Source organism: Arvicanthis niloticus, chromosome 6 (genome assembly GCF_011762505.2).
Source record: "Arvicanthis niloticus isolate mArvNil1 chromosome 6, mArvNil1.pat.X, whole genome shotgun sequence".
In the NCBI taxonomy this organism is placed as follows: Eukaryota; Metazoa; Chordata; class Mammalia; order Rodentia; family Muridae; genus Arvicanthis; species Arvicanthis niloticus.
In genome coordinates, this window is record NC_047663.1 from 26,261,371 (window position 1) to 26,282,114 (window position 20,744).

A 20,744-nucleotide genomic window follows, 5' to 3' on the forward strand; every position below is an offset into this window, starting at 1 on the left:
GAGTCATGGCTCAACTGTAGAGTGCCTGCCTACCATGCGGGAAGCACTGGGTTCGATTCCCCAGCACCTCATAAACAGGTGTTGCGACACATGCCTGTAGCCACAGCACTCAGTGACTAGAAGCAGGGCAATCAGAAATTCAAAGCCATCCTCAGCTCTGTAGTTACTTGAAAGACAGCCTGGATACTAAGACTCTGTCTTAAAAGAGAGAGAGAGAGTAGGAAGGGGAAATAGGGAAAGGGGATGACATCTGTACTGTAAATAAATAAAATATCCAATAAAAAATGGGGAAAAAAAAAGAGGGGGAGGGAGAAGGCTGACTGCTCTTCCAAAGGTCCTGAGTTCAATTCTCAGCAAACACATGGTGGCTCACAACCATCCGGGATCTAATGTCTTCTTCTGGTGTGTGTCTGAAGACAGTGGCAATGTCTGGTGTGTGTCTGAAGACAGTGGCAATGTACTCACATGCATAAAATAAATGAGAGAGAGAGAGAGAGAGAGAGAGAGAGAGAGAGAGAGAGAGAGAGAGAGAGAGAGAGAGAGAGAAGAAACAAGCTGGTTGGTAAGGGGTTTTTTTTAGGTCTAGGTGTGAGAAATTGAAACAGAGTGCTGAGAGTCTGTCCAGCTGTCAAAATATTTAGACTAGGTCCCACCTGAGAACTGTGTGTGTGTGTGTGTGTGTGTGTGTTAGAGGGGAAGGGGGAGGGGGAGGAAAAAGCAGCATTGTTTATTTGTTCCTAAGGTGCCTACAGGACTCAAACACAGGGAAACAACTGGGAACCTCAGGAAGTTCATCTGCTCAGCAGCTGACGTTCAGGTACTTTCCCAGGCCTGGGAGCCTTTCAAGTTCTTTCTGAGCTCGAGGCCAGCCTGGTCTACAGAGTGAGTTCCAGGACAGCCAAGGCTATACAGAAAAACCCTATCTCGAAAAACCAAAAAATAGTAATAATAATCTTTATTCAGATGCCCAAATCAAAATCCATTCTGGCACCCCTTTCTTCCTGTATGGTCAAAATGAAGTCAAAGATGGATTAAAAGTGGACTGAAGAAGAGGCGAGGGTGCCAGGAAGGTGATACTTGGCATGCCATAGGATGCCATAGGTGTATTATTCTTTTCTTTTTTGTTGTTTAAGAGGGTTTCTCTGGCCCTGGCTGTGCTGGAACTCACTCTGTAGGCCAGGCTGGCCTGGAGCTCACAGAGATCCGCCTGCCTCTGCCTCCAGAGTGCTGGGATTAAAGGCATGTACCACCATACCTAGCTTCAGAATGAGAACTTGAAGACACTCCCCCAACCCTTCTCAGAATGTTGCATTTTCAGATGGGGAAAACAAGGCCTAGAGAATCGAGATGGGCCTTGCAGGGCCTTGGTCCCACCCCAGAGCACACCCCTCCCTCCCCCACTCCTTCTCTCCAGTAATGCTGGCAAAACCGAAACATAAGCAGCTGTGGCCTCCCTTCCTTCTTCTAGCTCCCTGTTTCACCATGTCTGCTGAAAGACAGAGGCCAGGACATGGGGCTGCACAGCCGAGCTCTGCGGTGCCCTCCCTATTGCCTTCATCCTCATATGCCTTCTAGGGAAACAGCTGGCCTGGGAAAGAGCTGTTCGTGGCTGTTTTCAGGCAACCTTTTTCTTAACACAAATGGTTCCCTGAAACAAAGAAACAGGTTCCATAGAAGTACCCTCACCACAAGGGAAATATAATTGGCATATTCCCTTGTTTTATTTATTTATTTTTTTTATTTGTTTTGCCTTTTTGAGACTGGGCCTTGCTGTGTAGCCCACGATGCATGGCCTCACACTTAACTACAATCCTTCCAACCTCTTAAGTACTGCAATTAGGAGACACTAAGCCCATTGTCCTCATCCTTCCCCCAGGGCTGGAGATAAAACCAAAGGCCTCAGATATGCTTGGAAAGCACTGCACCTCTGAGTTACATCTCCAGACCAGATATGGTGCATGGGCCCTTCTCTGTGGTGCCGGGCACATGCAACCATCCAACACATTTTTGTTGTTACTCAAAAGGTCTTTTAGCAAGTCATTTCCCCCACTCCCCATGCTAAAATATCTTTATCTGATCTAGGCGTGGTCTTAAGGAATCATTACCCAAACAAACACGGTCATTGTTGGTCATTGTTAGAATTCCAGGTTTTCCGGGAATGTTGGGTGACTGAGATTATATACTAAGGGACTGAAATTCCCAAGGAACAGCAACCCCATAAATCTCAGATAACAATCACGGATTATTTACAAGCTGGTTACCTCAAGGTTAAGTGACCATCACTCTGAGTAAATGCCCAGTGTAATGGCTCTTCGAAAATTCTGCTACAATATAGACCAGGCTACCTCAAACTTTCAAAGATCCTTCTGCCTCTGCCTCTGCCTCCCTAATGCCAAAATTATAGGCATGTATGATCCTAATTGGCAAGTCTTTCTTGCCTTTTCTGGGATGGCATGGAGTGAGACAGGTTCCCTGGCTGTCCTGGAATTCACTCTGTAAACCAGGCTGGCCTCGAACTCATGGAGATCCACTTGTCTCTGCCTCTTCAGTGTTGAATTAAAGGCACGTGTCACCACTGCCACTACCACCTGGCTCAACTATTTTCCCAATCTTAATAAATTTGGCATCCTTTTGCCCAGGTATGTGCAGAAAGTCCTTAATTTTTCTCAAACTTCTTCTTAAAAATTAAAATTTGTTTATTGTTAATATTGTGTGAGCCTGTGAGCTCATGATAATAGGTGGAGAGCATTGGTACCACTGTGCCTATGCAAGTCAACAGGCTGCTTTGCCATGTTGGTTCTCTTTCTTCTGCCTTTCTTTGGACTTCAGGATAGAATTTGGGTTCCCAGGATTGTGCAGCAAGTGATTCTCTGATGGAACCGTTTCACAAATCTGATACTCTCAGACTTTACAGGCGGCACTCAGAGTGCCTGCAGGAGGGTACCTAAGATGTTCCCATCAGGCAGAATTAGAATGTTTCTTCTCCTGTCTGAAACCTCAAAGTGCTTCCCGAGCATAAATGTTCTGGTGATGTGACACAGAGCATTTTCTTCCAGATTCAACTGTTGGAACCCCTTTGAGAAGGGAAGGGACAATTCTGAACTTGGTCTTTCATAGGCAGCATGCATTTAGTATCTTCTGGGTAGTTACAAAAAAAAAAAAAAAAAAAAGGAGCAGCCATGGTAGGGTTCACACCTGTAATCCATGCACCTGAAAGCCTGAGGCAGGAGGACTGCCTTGAGTTCAAACTCATACTTGTAATAAGAGTCACAGACTGGTAAAAAAAAAAAGAAAAACCAAACCAAACGACAAAAACCCTCAACCCAATGCGGTGGTGCACGTCTTTAACGCCAGCGGAGGCAGGGGAACTCTAAGCTCAAAGCAGGCCTGGTCAACAGAGCGAGTTTCAGGACTGCAGGGTTACACAGAGAAACTCTGTCTTAAAAAACAAACAAAACGCCAGGCAGTGGTGGCGCACACCTTTAATCCCAGCACTTGGGAGGCAGAGGCAGGCAGATTTCTGAGTTCAAGGCCAGCCTGGTCTACAGAGTGAGAGCCATGACAGCCAGGGCTACACAGAGAAACCCTGTCTGGAAAAGAACAAACAAACAAACAAACAAACAAAGAAAACTGAAGGGGAGAGAGATTCTCCTTATTCTGTGTCTATAATAAAGAGAAGCTCAATGAAGAAGTCACATGCTTAAAGGCTCAGGACATGAAGATGTGAAGATACCAGAAAGATCTAGAGTACAAGATCAACTTTCTCTACATAATAAGTTCAAAGCTAGCCCCAAAAGGGTCCTGTTTCAAACACATAACCAAGGGGCTAAAGAGATGGTCCAGTGGTTAAGAGCACTTGCTGCTCTTGCATAGCACCTGGGTTAGGTTCATAGCACCCGCATGGTGGCTCACAGCCATCCATAACAGCTCTTCCAAGGGATCCAATGTCCTCTTCTGAGCCCCTGGGCATCAGTCATACAAGTGGTGGACATATATGCAGGCAACACCCCCATACATATAAAATTGGGAGAAAAAAGACATTTGAGTTACCGGAGATCCAAAAAGCAGGTTAACAGATTTTCTTTAAGGACAGGAATAAGCATGATTTTTTTTTTTTTAAGACAAGGTCTCAGGAGGCAGAGGCAGGTGGATTTCTGAGTTCGAGGCCAGCCTGGTCTACAAAGTGAGTTCCAGGACAGCCAAGGCTAACAGAGAAACCCTGTCTTGAAAAACCAAAAAAAAAAAAAAAAACAAGGTCTCAGATAGCCCAGGCCAATTTCAAACTTGCTTTGCAACCAAAGCTGACCTGGAACTTTGGACCTTCCTGCCTTCCTTTCCTAAAAACTGGAATTATAGGTATCCACTACCACACCCGATTTGTGTGTGTGTGTATGTATGTAGCAGGCTAAAATGCCAGAGTCTCAACTCTAGCTCTGGGATTATTAGTGAACCAGGTGTCCCGGAGAAGCAGGAGAAGATTAACTCTCAACGCCCTTTCAAGGACACAAGCTTTGAGAAAGTTAAAATATAACAAACAAAACGAAAAACCAGTTTGCTTTGGGGGAGATAAAAAGGCAAACCCTTGCCGGGCAGTGGTGGCGCACACCTTTAATCCCAGCACTTGGGAGGCAGAGGCAGGCGGATTTCTGAGTTCGAGGCCAGCCTGGTCTACAGAGTGAGTTCCAGGACAGCCAAGGCTACACAGAGAAACCCTGTCTCAAAAAACCAAAAAAAAAAAAAAAAAAAAAGCAAACCCAACTTGTCACCCAAGGCACTAAGGGCTCCAGGTGTACAGGCCCGGCTGGGGCGGGGCTTGTAACTGTTGTGACGCTGTGGGCGGGGCCTGGCCATCCCTTTAATTGCGCCCACGGGCCTTTGCGCTCGCTGTTGCTGTTGCTGCTGTTGCCCTGCTGCTGCTAGCTGCGGTTCCTGGTGAGTCCCTTGCAATTGAGCCCTTGGATCCCCCAAATTCAGATTTTGAGACATGGTCTACAGGCAAGGCATGGTGTGGGGGCTTCGGCATCACCCTAGGCTGTCTTGGAGGGCTCGGGATAATCAGTGGTTTGGGGAGGGCTTAGGACCCCTTTCGTTTCGTTGGTCTTCCGTGCTTCAGCTTGGAGTTCCATGACAGCCAGGGCTACATACACCCTTTATTCACTAGGTTTTTCATTTTTGAAATTGTTATTTTATTTTTATTTTATTTTATTTTATTTTTTTTTTTTTTTTATTTTTGGTTTTTTCGAGACAGGGTTTCTCTGTATAGCCTTGGCTGTCCTGGAACTCGAAATTGTTATTTTATGTGCATGGGAGTTTTGCTTGTATGCATGTCTGTGTGAGGGTGTCAGGTCCTCTCGAATTGGAGTACGACAATTGTGAGCTGCCGCGTGGTTACTGGAAATTGGACCCAGATCCTCTGGAAGAGCAGATGGCGCTTAACCATTGAGCCATCTCTCCCGGCCCGGAATTCATTAGGTCTTTGTAGCTTATGTACCACGAAAGATTAGGGATGCCTAGACATCGGGCTTCACTGGGTTTTGTCAGGATTTCTGAATGTTTGGAATATACTTTTTTTGTTTCTGCTAAAACTTAGAACTGTGGTTTGCATATTCACCCAGAATGAGAATCAGGACTGGCTGTTGCTTCAGAATTAGACCGATGTGCATGGAACAGTTTTGGGATGAGCATATACAATTTAGACACCTCGTTAGGTGATATCTGGTTTTCTTAGGTGCTGTAAGCCAGTTCCTGGGACTCCTTTTTTGTTTTTTGAGACAGCATTCCTCTGTGAAGCCCCTGGAACTTGAGATCTGACTGCCTGTCTCCCAAGTACTGGGATTAAAAGCGTGCACCACCATGAAATGTAGGAATGTGAGATTCATATTAAAATACACTATCAGCACTTTTCCTGCGTGCTTCTAATCTTCTGGAAACTGCTGGACAGGAGGAAGAGAAAGCCTGTAACATAACACTTTACAGAATCTCTACACTATTCCCAGATTAATGGGTTTTGTTAGTAGTGTTTTGTTTCCTGAGACAGTCTCAGAAATCTATGCCCAGTGGATTTGCCATGTGTCTGAGGTTGATCCCCAGTCTTCCTGCCTCCATCTCACGTTAGGATTACTTATGCCAGTCTGGCTGCTTGGTGCTTTTGGGTTTTTTGTTTTTGTTTAAGATTTTTGTTTGTTTTTTGCTAAGCCTCCCAAGTGCTGGGATTAAAGGCGTGCCCTGTAAGATTTCTTTATTTTATCATGTGAGTACACTGTGTCTGTCTTCAGACACACCAAAAGAGGGCATCAGATCCCATTACAGATGTTGTGAGCCGCCATGGGGTTGCTGGGAATTGAACTCAGGACCTCTGGAAGAGCAGTCAGTGCTCTTAACAGCTGAGCCATGTCTCCTGCCCAATGCTCTTGTGTTGTTAAATCCCTGCTTTTGGGTCCTGGAGAGAGACCTGGTTAGAGCATTTGAGCTCCGGGTGTATCTGGGTGTGTGTGTGCCCAGCTCTGTGTGTGGGGACAGGGGTGTCCAGGGAAGGAAGAGGGAAGAGAATACTCTAGAATTTAAAGGGTACAATGCTAATTTCAGATGGCATTTGTCACCACTACATGTCATATTCCTATGTCTCTGTCCTAAATCCCATGGCTCCAAGCATAGTGTCTTAAAATATGTATGGGCCTGATTATTATGGAATTAATGGAATATAATGGAAAGCTAAAATCCAAAGAGTAATGTTCCTAAACTCATGGTTTGCTTGGGATGAAAAGTAGAGAACTTAGACTGAATTCCAGGTTCTTGCTGTTTTCTCTACACTGGCTAAGCCATCGGAGAAAGAAGTCACTGAGTAAAGAACAGTGTGGGAAGGCAGCCGGCCCGAGGTGCAGATGCTCAGAAAATGCTCATAGCATCGGAAGGTTAAGAGTAGTGCTCACACTGGGCACAGTGAAGAGGAAGGCAAGCCTTGTCTTTCTCAGTACTTCTCTATTGCTTGAATAGAACACTTTTTTTTTTGAGACAGGGTTTCTCTGTGTAGCCCTGGCTGTCCTGGAACTCACTCTGTAGACCAGGCTGGCCTCGGAACTCAGAAATCCGCCACCCAAGTGCTGAGATTAAAGGCGTGTGCCACCACCGCCCGACCTGAATTGAACACTCTTGGGTGGAGCCTGGAAATCTCCTGCAAACCCTTTCTGAGTCTTGTTTTATATATCTTAAATTTTCTGTTGAGGCAGGTTCTCATACTCTATTCCATGTCTCCTGACAGGACTCCACCATGGAGCAGCACCCCACACCTTCCTTGCCGGAACATGGCAATTTCTCTCAAGTCCTGTTTAACAATGTGGAGAAGTTCTATGTTCCTGGAGGAGATGTCATGTGCTGTTATACCCTCACTGAAAACTTCATCCCTCGTCGCAAGGACTGGATTGGCATCTTTAAAGTAAGTGTTAATACTAAGGGATTAGAAACTAGCAGTGAGTCTTAGGTTCCAGGTATATTATGTCTGCTCAACTAGAAATTTTAAACTACAATTTCCCCACATCACATACTGGTTTGTATGAGCCTAAGGGTTTTGTTGTCTTCAAGACAGGGTTAATCTGTGTACCCCTTGGCTGTTCAGGAACTTTAGACCAGGCTGGCCTCACACTCAGATCCAACAGCCTCTGCCTCCCAAGGGCTTCAAAGGCATGTATCACCTATGCCCAGCCCAGTCTAATTTTCAGCCTGATTCTTTAATCCTAGGACTCATGAGGTAGAGGCAGAAGGGTCTCTCTGCATTTGAGGTCAGCCTGGTCTACACAGAGTTCCAACCAGCCAGGGCTACATATAGTGAGAGCCTTCTAAACAAACAACAATTTTATTTTCAGTCTCAAACTAAAAGATGATGCTTTTGTGGTTTTTGTTTTTAAGATTTTTGTTTTTGCTAAACCTCCCAAGTGCTGGGATTAAAGGCGTGGGCCACCGCTGCCCACAAGATTTATTTTATGCATGTTATCCCATTACAGATGGTTGTGAGCCACCATGGGGTTGCTAGGAATTGAACTCAGGACCTCTGGAAGAGCAGTCAGTGCTCTTAACTGTTGAGCCATTTCTCCAGTCCCAGTTTAAATTTTTTAAAAGCAAGATATGGTGGTATACTTGTAGTCCCAGCTCTCAGGAAGTTGAAGCAGGATGATCATAAATAAGGCTATATGGTGAGGTCAAACCCAGCTTGGCTTTATTTGACTTGCTCTGCATTCCAAAGGTATTCTGATATTTCAATAAATAGATTAATTAATTAAAGGTTAATCTAAAGGGGTTTTCTAAGGTCTCCACAAAACTATTGAGTTCAGCAACCAGCACTGAAGATTTACTGTGGGCTGGGCCTCTACTGGGGAGCACATAATATCCTCACAGCAGTTTCCCCACCCCCACCCTGCAATTAGTGACTCCTCCAAAAGTCTCAAAGTAACTAACTGCTGAAGTGCTTTGACTCCCAAGCCACTATTTTCTGAATTCCTTGGGTTAATTAAAAGATTCAGTCATTGGCTGTGAAGCTTTGTTCTTCGTATCTTAAGATTTCCCTCAGCACACAGTACCAAGTTCAAATGCAGCAAAAAAAATTTTTGAGTCAGGGTCTCATGTGGTCCAGTAACCTGAGACCTCAACACAATTTGTTTGAGACAGGGTTTTTCTGGGTAGCTCTGACCATCCTGGAACTTAGCAGACTGACTCAAACTCAAGGACCCCTCTGCTTCTTCCTAAGTGCTGAGATTAAAGCCACCACTGCCCAGCTAGCTTCTGCAAAGTCCTTCTTAGGGAGCAAAAAGAAACTGGTTAAGACAGGCAGTGGTGGCGCACGCCTTTAATCCCAGCACTTGGGAGGCAGAGACAGGTGGATTTCTGAGTTCAAGGCCAACCTGGTCTACAGAGTGAGTTCCAGGACAGCCAGGGCTACACAGAGAAAACCAACAAAGAAAAAAAAAAAAGACAGCTGTATGTACACAGGGACACACATGTACACACACATGCATGCGTAAATGCACATGCACACACAGTTTTGCTATGTATTTCAGTCTGGCCTCACACAAGCTTTCTTCAGGCTCCTGGGTGAGCTGTGATTATGGGCAGGCACTATTACCATCTGCTCCTCAAACCCTTTTGTCCCTCAAACAGGAATACAACTGGCTGGTAGAAACTGGAGCTCATGTAATGGGTGTTGAAGTTAGTTGTATTTCCTTAACTGGACTTTTGAGCTGTTTGTATAACTTGTATTAATTAGATCAGTGTGGGTCTAAACTACTACAGTGACCATGTAGATGTTTTTGGAGATAGAGGTTTGCCAAAGGGATTATGACCCCCACAGATTGAAAGCTGCTGGCTGTATTTTTCCCTCCCCTCCCCCACCCCATATAATGGCCAGACAAGAAACAGGGATCTTGTCATAATTCATTCTATTCTATCTTCAGCATATACAAATAAAATATAAGTGCACTTTTAAGAATTCATTGCAAAAATAAGGGTTACTCAGTTGTCAGTGTTGAATTAGAGTCTCCTCTTTACAGGTAGGGTGGAAGACAACCAAGGAGTATTACACCTTCATGTGGGCTCCCTTGCCCAAAGATCTAAACAAGGAATCAGCCACACAGCAGGAAATCCAATTCAAAGGTAGGAAAATACTAAGTCAAAGACCCTGAGAACTCTGTCCATGACTGGGACTGTTTTGTTTTAAATGGGATAGCTCATTAAAAATCATGTTCTGCTTTCAGCTTATTATCTGCCCAAGGACATGGAGCATTACCAATTCTGCTATGTGGATGAAGATGGTTTGGTCCAGGGAACAAGTATCCCTTTCCAGTTCCATCCAGACCCTGATGAGGACATAATGATTGTTATCAATAAGGTCTGTTAACCATCTCCCCTCAAGCCTTCTTGGAAAATGGCAGTCCCAGTTAGGGTGAACTTTGAGTCAGGCTTTAAAGTGGCTGTAGATAGTGTTGAAGTCCAATGGTGCCACTCAGCACACTGAGGAATAACTTAGGGATGCTTTTAAAAAAAATCAAACAATACATGATTTCTTCCTCCAATCAGGGCAGTCCTCCTGCCTCAGCCTCTGGAGTTCTAAGATTCCAATAGTGTTTGTTTTCCACTGTGCTTGGGTCCCTCATCTTTTATTACCGACTCAGGTTTGCTCATCTTTCTCTGGTGAAGGCAACCTCACCTTTCTGGCGTTGCCTGAGCACTGCATAACTGCTCTCCAGCAGATGCCAGAGTCACTGTGAGTGGGAACCACACTGCACAGCTTGTGGGAAGGACTTTAAAGCTACCTGCCTTCTCTTTCAGGAAAAGATGGAAGAGATGGAACAGCTCAGTGAGGAGCTTTACCAAGAAAACCAGGAGCTAAAAGACAAGTATGCTGACCTCCATGAACAGCTCCAGAGGAAGCAGGTACATACAGATGCTGGCCACAGATGAACCTGTGGGTCAGAACAGCAGCAGTCTCTGACCCAGAGAGATTTTCTTTCTGGCTTGTGATCTATCATCTCTCCTTTAATACCAGTGGTTCTCAACTTTCCTACCACTGTGACCCTTTTAATACAGTTCCTCATGTTGTGGTGACCCCCAACCATGAAATAATTTTCATTGCTACTTCAAAACTACTTTTGCTACTGGTATGAATCATAATAATGTAAATATCTTTTGGAGATGCAACAAGAGGGTGGTTGCCAAAGGGGTTGCAACTCAGGTCGAACCCTGCTCTGAGACAGGGTTTCTCTGTATGTAGCCTTGCCTGTCCTGGAACTCACTCTGTAGACCAGGCTGGCCTCAATCTCAAGAGATTTTCCTGCCTCTATCCATGGTATCCTGAGACTGAAGACATGTGCTACCACCTGGCATGGTATCCAATAATTAAAATTACATGTAGCTCTTATGGGGCAATACTAAACAGTGACTTAGCTTCTATCCACTGGAAAGTGTTGTCTGGTATGTCCCAGGCACTCAATAAGTACTGGCAATGTTGAAATTAATATAATTTTTTTTAAAGTGGATCTTAATAATGTGGCTGAGTTTGGCATTGAACTCAAGATCCTCCTGCCTCAGTTTCTCAAATGCTGGGATTACAGACATGTACCACCACATATCATCGCACCAAGGGTCAGGCTTATTTTTTGAACAAGGGTCTCTCACTATGGAGCTCTGACTGGTCTGGAGCTTGCTGTGTGGATTATGGTGGCCTTGTTGCCACTACCTCTCTGACTGTTAGGATTAAAGATATCAGTCACCACACCTAACTGGAGTTAAATGCATTTAAAATCTTTTTTTAAGCTGAATGTGGTGGCAGACTCTTCAATCATAGCACACTTGGAAGGCAGAGGCAGGTACAGTAGATCTGAGTTTGAGGCCAAGCCTGTTTTTCATAGTGAAAAGCCTGTCTCAATTACGTATGCATGTTTGCCTGCTTGTACATTTGATTTGCAAGTGGAGTCTAGACTGTGGAGCTGCCATTGTGGACACTGGGAACAGAAGATCCTGCAAATGCAGCAATCACTGTTTTTTTTCTAGTCCTTGGATGCCTTTAGATTAAGAACAGACTGGGGCTATGTAATATATATTATAGGTCAGTATTGGAATGCTGACCTGGTGCCTGTGAGACCCTACAGAAACAACGTATGTATAGAAAGGTGTAACTCAGAGTTCAAATGGGGTATTTCTCATGAATACACCACAGTACTCAAATGCTTTCTCTCTTTAGCTAACACACTAAAACTCATCTTTAAAATGATCTGGAAAGATGGCTCAGCAGTTGAACACACTATTCTGCCAAAAGTTCTGAGTTCAGTTCTCAGCAACCACATGGTGGCTCACAACCATCTGTAATGGGATCTGATGCCCTCTTCTGGTGTGTCTGAACACAGCTGCAGCGTACTAATAAAGTAAAATGATTTGTCTCTCACTCCAGGTGGCACTGGAGGCAACATGGCAGAAGATAAATAAGAACTTAGAACAGAAAGTGGAAGAGAAAGCCTCTTGGGAGGAAGAGAAGGCCTCTTGGGAGGAAGAGAAGGCCTCTTGGGAGGAAGAGAAGGCCTCTTGGGAGGAAGAGAAGGCCTCTTGGAAGGAAGAGAAGGCCTCTTGGAAGGAAGAGAAGGCCTCTTGGGATGAAGAGAAGGCCTCTTGGGATGAAGAGAAGGCCTCTTGGGAGGAAGAGAAGGCCTCTTGGGAGGAAGAGAAGGCCTCTTGGAAGGAAGAGAAGGCCTCTTGGAAGGAAGAGAAGGCCTCTTGGAAGGAAGAGAAGTCCTCTTGGGAGGAAGAGAAGGCCTCTTGGAAGGAAGAGAAGGCCTCTTGGGAGGAAGAGAAGGCCTCTTGGGAGGAAGAGAAGGCCTCTTGGAAGGAAGAGAAGGCTTCATGGGAGGAAGAGAAGGCCTCTTGGGAGGAAGAGAAGGCCTCTTGGAAGGAGGAGAAGGCCTCTTGGGAGGAAGAGAAGACCTCTCGGGAGAGTGAGCTGCTCCAGTAAGTATGGGTGGGGCCACTGTTAGTGAATACTGCCTGTTACTGCATGGTATGATTGACATCACAGACTATGGATCAGAAATTTATAAAGCCATCCTCAGCTATACAGGCCAACCTAAATGATGGCTTGTGTAAAAAAAAAAACTAAATGTTTATAGGTAATTATTAATTGTAGGTTTAGGCCAAGCCTATCTTAAGTCACTTAGGTCCTGGGGCAATTGATCTGGAATCAATAAACAGCCATTTCTACTTTCTAGCCTGGAAGAATACAACCAGAAGATAACCTCAGAAAAGGAGGACTTGGGAATCCGAGTAAAAGAGCTTCAGGTAAGTGATTCTTGGTGCTTTTGCCAAACGGCATGTTCTCAACTTTGCCAAATATCCAACACTGGAAGGAATGGTTGGCTACAGGGTAAGAATCCATCCTGGTGGAAAAGGAGAGGGAGAGTGAGCTTCTTAACAGCACAGCCTTTCTCCTCACGTACTCTACCTGGGCCCACCAAGGTAGGATTTTTTTTTCCCCTTTATTGTCTTCAGAAATGTCTGCAAGGTGACAGAGAAGGCTTGGAGAGATGGCTCAGTGGTTGAAGAAAGCAATGGCTGCTCTTTCAGAGGTCCTGAGTACAATTCCCAGCAAGCACATGGTGGCTTACAACCATCTGTAATTGTCAAAGGACATTTTAAGGTATGGGTGTGTGGACACTCATACCTAAAAATGTCCTCTGACAATATCAGCAGTTGCTGTGCTCAATCTCCTAGGCACTTTCCAGTCTGATCAAACTGACAGTGTCAGACTTCAAGGATAAATATTTTGTGGTCAGTCTTCAATCCTGTGATCCTACTCCTGCATGTTACAAATAATGGTCTCCAAGGAAACTTAATTTATGTATATCATGAGATAACCTTAAGGATGACAATCACTAGAATAATTTTTTTTTCAAATTTTTTTTCAAGCAAAGTCTTACCCAGAAGTTTTTAAAGCTGAACTACTATTTAGGGAGAAAGATAAACATTTAAGAAAAGGATGGCATTGACTGTTTGCTCATTGAGGAGAGTCGTTCTGAGAGTTCTTTGCAGTTGGGAGTTGCTAGGGTAACACCTTCCATCCCTGTACATTAGAATCTAGTCATGGTCCTCTAGTTTTCCTTTGTCTTCCTGTGAATTCTCTATTGATTTAGACCCAGCTGGCATCTCAAGAAAAAGAAATAAAGGAACTTATTGTGAGAGATCAAGAAAAGACAGAGGAGCTGGAAAAGCTCAAGAAAGAAAACCGCCTGCTCGCCGTCAACTTCACTGAACAGGTATACTCAGAAACGTTTCCAAGAAGACACACTGTGCTTTCTCTGGGTTTGGGGGAAGTTTCAGCAGAAACCTTTACTACTTACTTCTTCTACTTTCTGAGATACCTATGGCTAGCCTGGAATTCAGTTTTGTTTTGTTTTTCTCCCATCTCTGTTCTGGTATTTAAAGGTGTGCAACACCACAGCTGGCTCAAAAAACCCGTGTTATATAGGAGGTTATGCATGTCATGATTTTTATTCAACAACTAAAATTGCCTGCTCATGACTTCAAGTGTGTGTGTGTGTGTGTGTGTGTGTGTGTGTGTACTACTGTGTCTGTGTCCCAGCAGTGGTACTAAAGTCTGTTTCTGTGCAGAAGATTCACTGGAAGACACTTGAACAGACAGTGGAAATGTTGAAGGAGAAGAAGGCTGTGGTGCAGAAAAAGAAGCATGAGCTAAAGGCACGTTGAGTGGTTTTGCATGGCTGTGTGAGAGGGAGCCTGAGAGGAAAGACAGGGACTCTCTCCAGGAGACAGAAAGGATAAGATGTTAGAATGGTTGTCACCTCAGTGTTTCATTTACTTTCTATCTAAAATGACATTGATTGAGTCTGCCATTTAAAGATGTTTCAGAGGCAGATGTGTCTATAGTGAATGATCAAGTACTGAAAATTAAACATCAGGACAGACTGTAGTGAACTCCTTTGAGTTAGGAGCCATAAAACATAATAACCTGCTCACTCCAGTTATGTGAGAAATAGTTAATAACTATAAAGAGTCACACAACAGGAAATTAGAACACCCAAAACCAATTTTCTTATAATTAATGTTAGCAGTTATTCATAGTAAATCCTTCTGAGAAGTACTTATTAGCAATGCAACCCTAATTAACCAGTACTAATGTCCTGTATATAACTTGATGGGAAAGAGACCTCATGACAGGTACCTGGAAGCTGGGTTTTCTGAAGGCATGGGAAGCCCTGAGGATTCTCAGGTCTGAAGCTGTGTGACAGTCCCACTGTAGCTGGTTACCCTTGGTCATCATATTTGGTCAGTTTTTGAGAACTGACAGTATAAGATACTGTATTTCCAGCTGCCCCTTACTGTCTCAGCCAGGTAGACAAGAGGTGGAGGCAGGAGAAGTGGGAATTCAAAGGTCCTCCCTACCTGCATACTGAGTTTGAAGCCAGCCCACACTGTGTATATAAGCAGTTTAAAGCCCACAAGTATGATGGGGTGAAGAGCAGACAGGGTTTGCAAATGGACAGCTCTCAGGTTCCCATTGACAGGGCTTTGAGAAACTGAATTACCAACCTTGACAAGGGAGCATTTCTGACTTCTGAAATGGTACCACCTGGTCCCATTTAACCTACATTCCTGCACTCTACTGCACCATCAGAGAATTGGTGGTTAGATAGGTTCTCTGAGGATGGTTCACTGGCAATGGGGATTGAGCCCAGAACATGTACTAAGCATGTACTTCCTCTTTCACTAAGCTACTACTACCCCAGGACTTCTGTTCCATTCACCTTCATTCAAACAACATGTTTACTGCCTTGCTTGGCATATGTGAGTCTTAAGTATTGAAGTGGGAAAAACTTGTTATTAGTCAAGCTTTCCTTGGAATTTTTTGAAACCCAAGGACTTTTAGGGGGAGGGCTTGGTGCTGAAAATTGGACTCTTCACATACATTCCCTTGCATATGGTCAATCTTTATGTCTCATACAAAAGCCCTCTAACTGCAAGGACTGTGTATCTTATACTTCAGGAGCCTAAGACCAAGGCAACAACGGAGGAGGAGTTAGCAAGAGAGGTGGATCACCTAAAGGCAAAGGTAGAGGCTGGGAGAGCCTGTTACATAGAGAAGTACAAAGAGTGTCAGCGACTCCACAAACAGATCAGGCAACTCAGGGCTTCTACAATGGTAGGTGGCAGAGTTAGGGGCCCAGGGAAGTAAGGGATGTGAAAGTGAGGGTTTTGAGGCCAAACCCAGAAGATACATACCATTACTTTTTGTTCTGTAAAGAGAGGGGTGGGGTTAAGAGGCCAGAAGCCAATCTGGGCATGGGGAAAGTCCCTGGGAACTCAGGCCCAGTCCACCCATGGATCCCAGGGATAAAGGTTTTATAATGATTGAGGGGGTTCAGTGCAGACTCAGTCCTTTCTTATTTCTGCCTTTTGAGGAAGCGAAACAGGACCTTCAGAAGAGCCAGCAGGAGCCAGTGGGGATGGGGAGCGACCAGCCCGACACCAGCACTGTCATCGGGTAGCCCCCTCTCGTTTTACCTCAGGGTCGGCTAGAAGCGCACAGCAGTTTGGGCACCAGCATTCAAATAAAAAAATCATGCAACCAAACCACAACTAGTAGGATTAGCTGAAGTGTGTTTGTGAGATGTATGTACATGTATGTGTACAAACAAGACTCGGGGGCTATACAGAATCGTGGAAGTAGTTAAGTCACCCCATCTTTCTGGGAGGCTTCAGAGCCTAGGCTGTTTTTCCTGTGGAACCTGACACAGTATACCTGTACTCATACTGGGAGAGTCTTCCCAAGCACGAGAAGCCTGAATAATAAGTACCACAGGCCTCATGGAGCAAGGTGTCCACTCAGCAAACAAGATTACATCATGGCTGGGTAGGATTACAGTTATCTGTATCACTGATGTGAATTCATCTGCCTCTTGCCTTACCTTTTTTTACTCTTTACTCTCTCTGCCAGTTAAATCAAACATGGCATCTCATTCGTGCCTGGTCAACCATTGGGTTGGCTAACCAGCACCCTCCCAGATTTCCCTTCCCAGCCTCAGTCTTCCCTTTGGAAACCAGCTCCTGCACAGTCTCCTACCTTGGGAGGCTACACTGCTGTCTTAAGTTTTTACTGCTGTGAACAAAAACCGTGACCTCTTAGAAGGATGCCAATTAATTAGGGCTGGCTTACAGGTTCCCAGGTTCTGTCCATTATCATCAAGGTGGGAGCATGGCAGTATCTAGGCAGACATGGGGCTGGGAGAGCTGAGAAGTTCTACTTGTTCCAAAGGCAACTAGCTGAAGACTGACTTGCAGGCAGGTAGGATAAAGGTATTAAGGCCTACACCCACAGTGATACATCTACTTCAAGGCCACACTTCCTAATAGTGCCACTCTCTGGGCCAAGCATATACAAACCATCACAACTGCATCATAAGATTCTAATCCTTATGTCTTTATTGTTGACAGAACAAGAATGCTATCCTGTCACAACAGCTCCTCTCCTGCAAGAGCAATTGCAGAGAATTGTACATAGAGAACAAGAGGCTAAAGCAAGAAGTTTCTGTAAGTGTGGAAGGAGGAAGAAAATCCTGAGATTTCAGAGGGAAGGGCTGGCTGGGCATAGTGGATCGTGTTTGTGAAGCTGGTGTAAGGCACAAATAGCCCAAGTTTGAGGCCATTCCAGGCTACAGCATAAGTCTCAAAAACAAATGCTTTACATATCATAATTCATGTGGCTGAATAGGGAATTATGGTAAGGTTTTGTTTTAAGATTTCTCAAGCTGGCTGGGCAGTGGTGGCACATACCTTTAATCCCAGCACTTGGGAGGCAGACGGGATTTCTGAGTTTGAGGCCAGCCTGGTCTACAGAGTGAGTTCCAGGACAGCTAGGGCTACACAGAGAAACCGTGTCTCGAAAAAACAAAAGATTTAGAATGTCTTGTATCAATTGAAAAACCTCTGGCCTATGGCTTAGGCAGAAAATATATATAGAAGGTAGGATATCCAGAAGGAGAAAATTCTGGGAGAAAGCTGGGTGGGAAAGATGCACACATGGTAACTTAAGCACAGGTAACCAGCCATGTTACAGGATGTAGATTAAAGTAAATGGGTTTTCTGAAGTTATTGTAGTCAGAGAGCCTAGCTATATTATATGGCCATGATATTTAAATATGTTTTGAGTCTGACTCAACCTCTACAAAGAGACTAGAGGTGCACAGGTTAGCTCAAAGGTATGATAATAGTTAAAGTAGAAAGTTGAATAGAAGGGGGATTCCCAGGCAAAGATTAAGTTTAATCATGTCTTATAAAGTCCTGGGATTTGTTTGGCTTTTCTAAGACAGTATCACAAGTATTACAGGTAACCCAGCCTGGCCTCACTTTTTGTAAGCAGAGAATGACCCACTTCAGAGCCTGTGGCTCCATCTCCCCTGTATTGATTACAGTCATCTATGACCATGCTTCATGTATGTGGTGCTGGAATCTGAATCCAGGGAGGTCCACATGCTAGGCAAGCAGTTGACCAGCCAAAGTTGTCTTTTTGGATGTTTTTATAGTCCACCCTGGCCTCAAACTAGAAGCAATCCTGTCTCTGCCTCCCCAGTTCTAGGATTATAAGCATTACTGTACTGTGTTCAGTACATTATCCTCTCTGGGTCCTGCTTAGCTTAGATTAACAGTGTTAATCTCTAGTGGGCTAGCCAGTGCTAACTATTCACTACAATGTTAAATTACTCATTTAATATTGGCCATCCAATATTATTTGTGTATGTCAGACACCAGAACTGTTGCTACTTCTAGATTGACAGCTCACTGGGCTTTCACTACCCTTTCTCTAAGCTTTCCAGGCTAAGCCCCAACTTTTCTACTTAAAACAATGAAGACCCCACATAACAAAATGTATTGCCTTAGGTTTTAGGGGTTTTTTTTTTTTTTTTTTTTTTTAAGACAGCTTTTCTGTGTAGCTCCTGGAAGTTACTCTAGACCAGGCTGGCCTCCAACTCATGGAAGATCCACCTGACTCTGCCTCCCAACTGCTGGGATTAAAGGCTTGTACCACTATCAAAAGTCCCTGGCAGTACAGACCCTTAACCATTAATCCTTCTTCAGTCATAAGAACCAGGAATAAAGTCTGGAGTTTTTCTCCTACTTTAACATGGATTTGGGGGATTCAACTAAAGAAAAGCTAAAGACAGGTATGGTTGGTGATATATATACCTTTAATCTCAGCACTAGGGAGGCAGCAAGGTAAGCACCAGAATAGCCAGAACTGTATAGAGACCCTGTCTTACATGGATACATTCATGTAAACATATATGCAAACATTCAAACAAGCTCAGGGCTAGCCTGAACTACAAAAGAAAAAAGCAATGTATCAAAGAAAAAGCAATGGCACCAGCAGCATAGCTCATCAGGTAAGGCATTTGTCATGTAAGCCTGGTGGCCTAGTTGCAGCCCCAAAACCCATGTTAAGAGTCACTTCGTGGAATTGTTATCTCACAATATCTCACACATGCCTCTCCCCCATCATGCTCAGAAAAAAATCATAAAAACATACAAATTCTGTTTATAGCTAAATTCAGATATGCAAAAGAATTGTTTGACCAATCCCACATGCTTCACTGGGAATTACCGTAGTGGGCTGACTACCAGCTTCTATGGCTGTTCTTTGTTACTGTCCTTCAACATAAATCCTTTGCCCTTAGTTCCTGACTAAGGCACTGAAGAGCTCCGCGAACAACAAAGACCTCTCTTCACCTCAAGGAGCTGCTAGGAGAGTTGCTGACCCAGACTATTTTCAACGTGAAAACTTAGGTTGTGGTAAGGCAACTTCCTATCAAAGTTGGAAGAAGAATTACCCTGTATTTAACCTGTGTAAAAGCACCTTAGAGAAATACAGCTTGGAAAGAGACCTATGAATAAGGTCAGGGGTTGGAACAGAGGTGATGATGGTATCCTGACTGAGTTCTTGGCAAGTTTGATCAAGGTATCTAATTTCTTATGATTAGCACATGACTATTTAACAAATCATGACCAACAGCAAGAATGGACAAAGCTTCACCGGACCCTCTGAGCAATCCCATAAACTATCTGCAGCTGGCAAAATCATGCCTTTGCTAGATCACGAGGCAAATCACTGTCAACTGTTAAGAAACAGCCCTGTAGCCCCCCACAACTGGGATTAAAGGAAGACATTCTTAACAATATTTCTGTTTTGGGAGTTTTTGTTTTTCTTTAAGAAACCAAAACAATCATCTATAAAGAGATCTGATGCTCTCTTCTGGCCTATGGGCATCCATGCAAGCAGAGTGCTATATAAAAAACTTTCAAAAAACAACCAAAGCTCAAATTGCCAATATCTCTTTTTTCATTGTATGTGGTGCATGTGTGTGTGCTAGGAAGGTTCTTAATAGACTGAGCGATGTGTGGGGGAACCAATGGAGAAGTTATGGATGTCCCCAATCCAGTCAGCTGGACGAGACATGATTTAGAACTTTTCTCCTGTTGGCACAGCAGTCATATATGTATGTGTGTGTATGTATGTGTGTATGTATGTATGTATGTATGTCATATCCAGGTGGCTGTTGGTCCACTGCCCAGGCTGCTTAGGGCCACAGTGACCACTGAGCTGCCTTCCTGTTTGAGCTGGGGAAAGGGCCGAGTAAGGTCTGTGAGTGAGTTCTCAGAATCTGCCTAAAGCTAGGTGCGATAACACATCACAGTGACCCCAGTGTTCCTACCTTGAGACATGAGGCTAGCCTGGGCAAAGGAGACTCTGCTTCAGACAAAGCAGGCTAGGACCTACACCTGAGATTGTACTCTGTCCTCCCTGTATGTGCCATGACCCATAAGCCAGCAGTCTGGCGCTTGTAACCCACAATACATGTAAAGCAGCAGATTCTAACCAAAAAAAGGCCAAAAGATTGAGCACCTCCAAATACAGCCAGGCATAGCAGCCTGCACATTTAATCCCAGCACTCAGACAAAATCTCTGTATAGTCAGAGGGAACTGTGAACCCTGAAGGTCACAATGGCTACTAGAAAACAGCTGGTGTTCAGGTTTGCTAGTTTTTTCATTAAGTGAAATCCTTTTTTGTTCCCCTAGGTATCCAAGGAAGTTCCCCTTACAGGGTATGTATCATGAGGTTGTTGCTCATCTATAATAAGGTCCCTGAGAAATCTCCATTCCTGTTCCAAAGCATGGGAGAGATCAATTCATTTTGATACCTACA

At 44.3% G+C, this 20,744-nt stretch overlaps 1 protein-coding gene across 2 annotated transcripts; it reads left to right on the plus strand.

The window, feature by feature from the left end:
- Positions 1 to 4,883: 4,883 nt before the first annotated feature.
- Positions 4,884 to 19,715, plus strand: Calcoco2 (calcium binding and coiled-coil domain 2). Of its 2 annotated transcripts, XM_076935219.1 has the most exons (11): positions 4,884 to 4,932; positions 7,259 to 7,432; positions 9,537 to 9,639; positions 9,741 to 9,874; positions 10,315 to 10,419; positions 11,933 to 12,483; positions 12,741 to 12,810; positions 13,662 to 13,784; positions 14,140 to 14,226; positions 15,533 to 15,688; positions 15,948 to 16,163. In XM_076935219.1, the coding sequence occupies exons 2-11, from the start codon at positions 7,268 to 7,270 to the stop codon at positions 16,032 to 16,034; spliced, it is 1,581 nt and encodes a 526-aa protein (XP_076791334.1). In that variant the 5' UTR covers positions 4,884 to 4,932; positions 7,259 to 7,267; the 3' UTR covers positions 16,035 to 16,163. The 2 variants fall into 2 exon arrangements, with proteins under 2 accessions (XP_076791334.1, XP_034362890.2); XM_034506999.2 differs by lacking the exons at positions 14,140 to 14,226; positions 15,533 to 15,688; positions 15,948 to 16,163 and adding exons at positions 16,981 to 17,076; positions 19,218 to 19,715.
- The last annotated feature ends 1,029 nt before the right edge of the window (positions 19,716 to 20,744 follow it).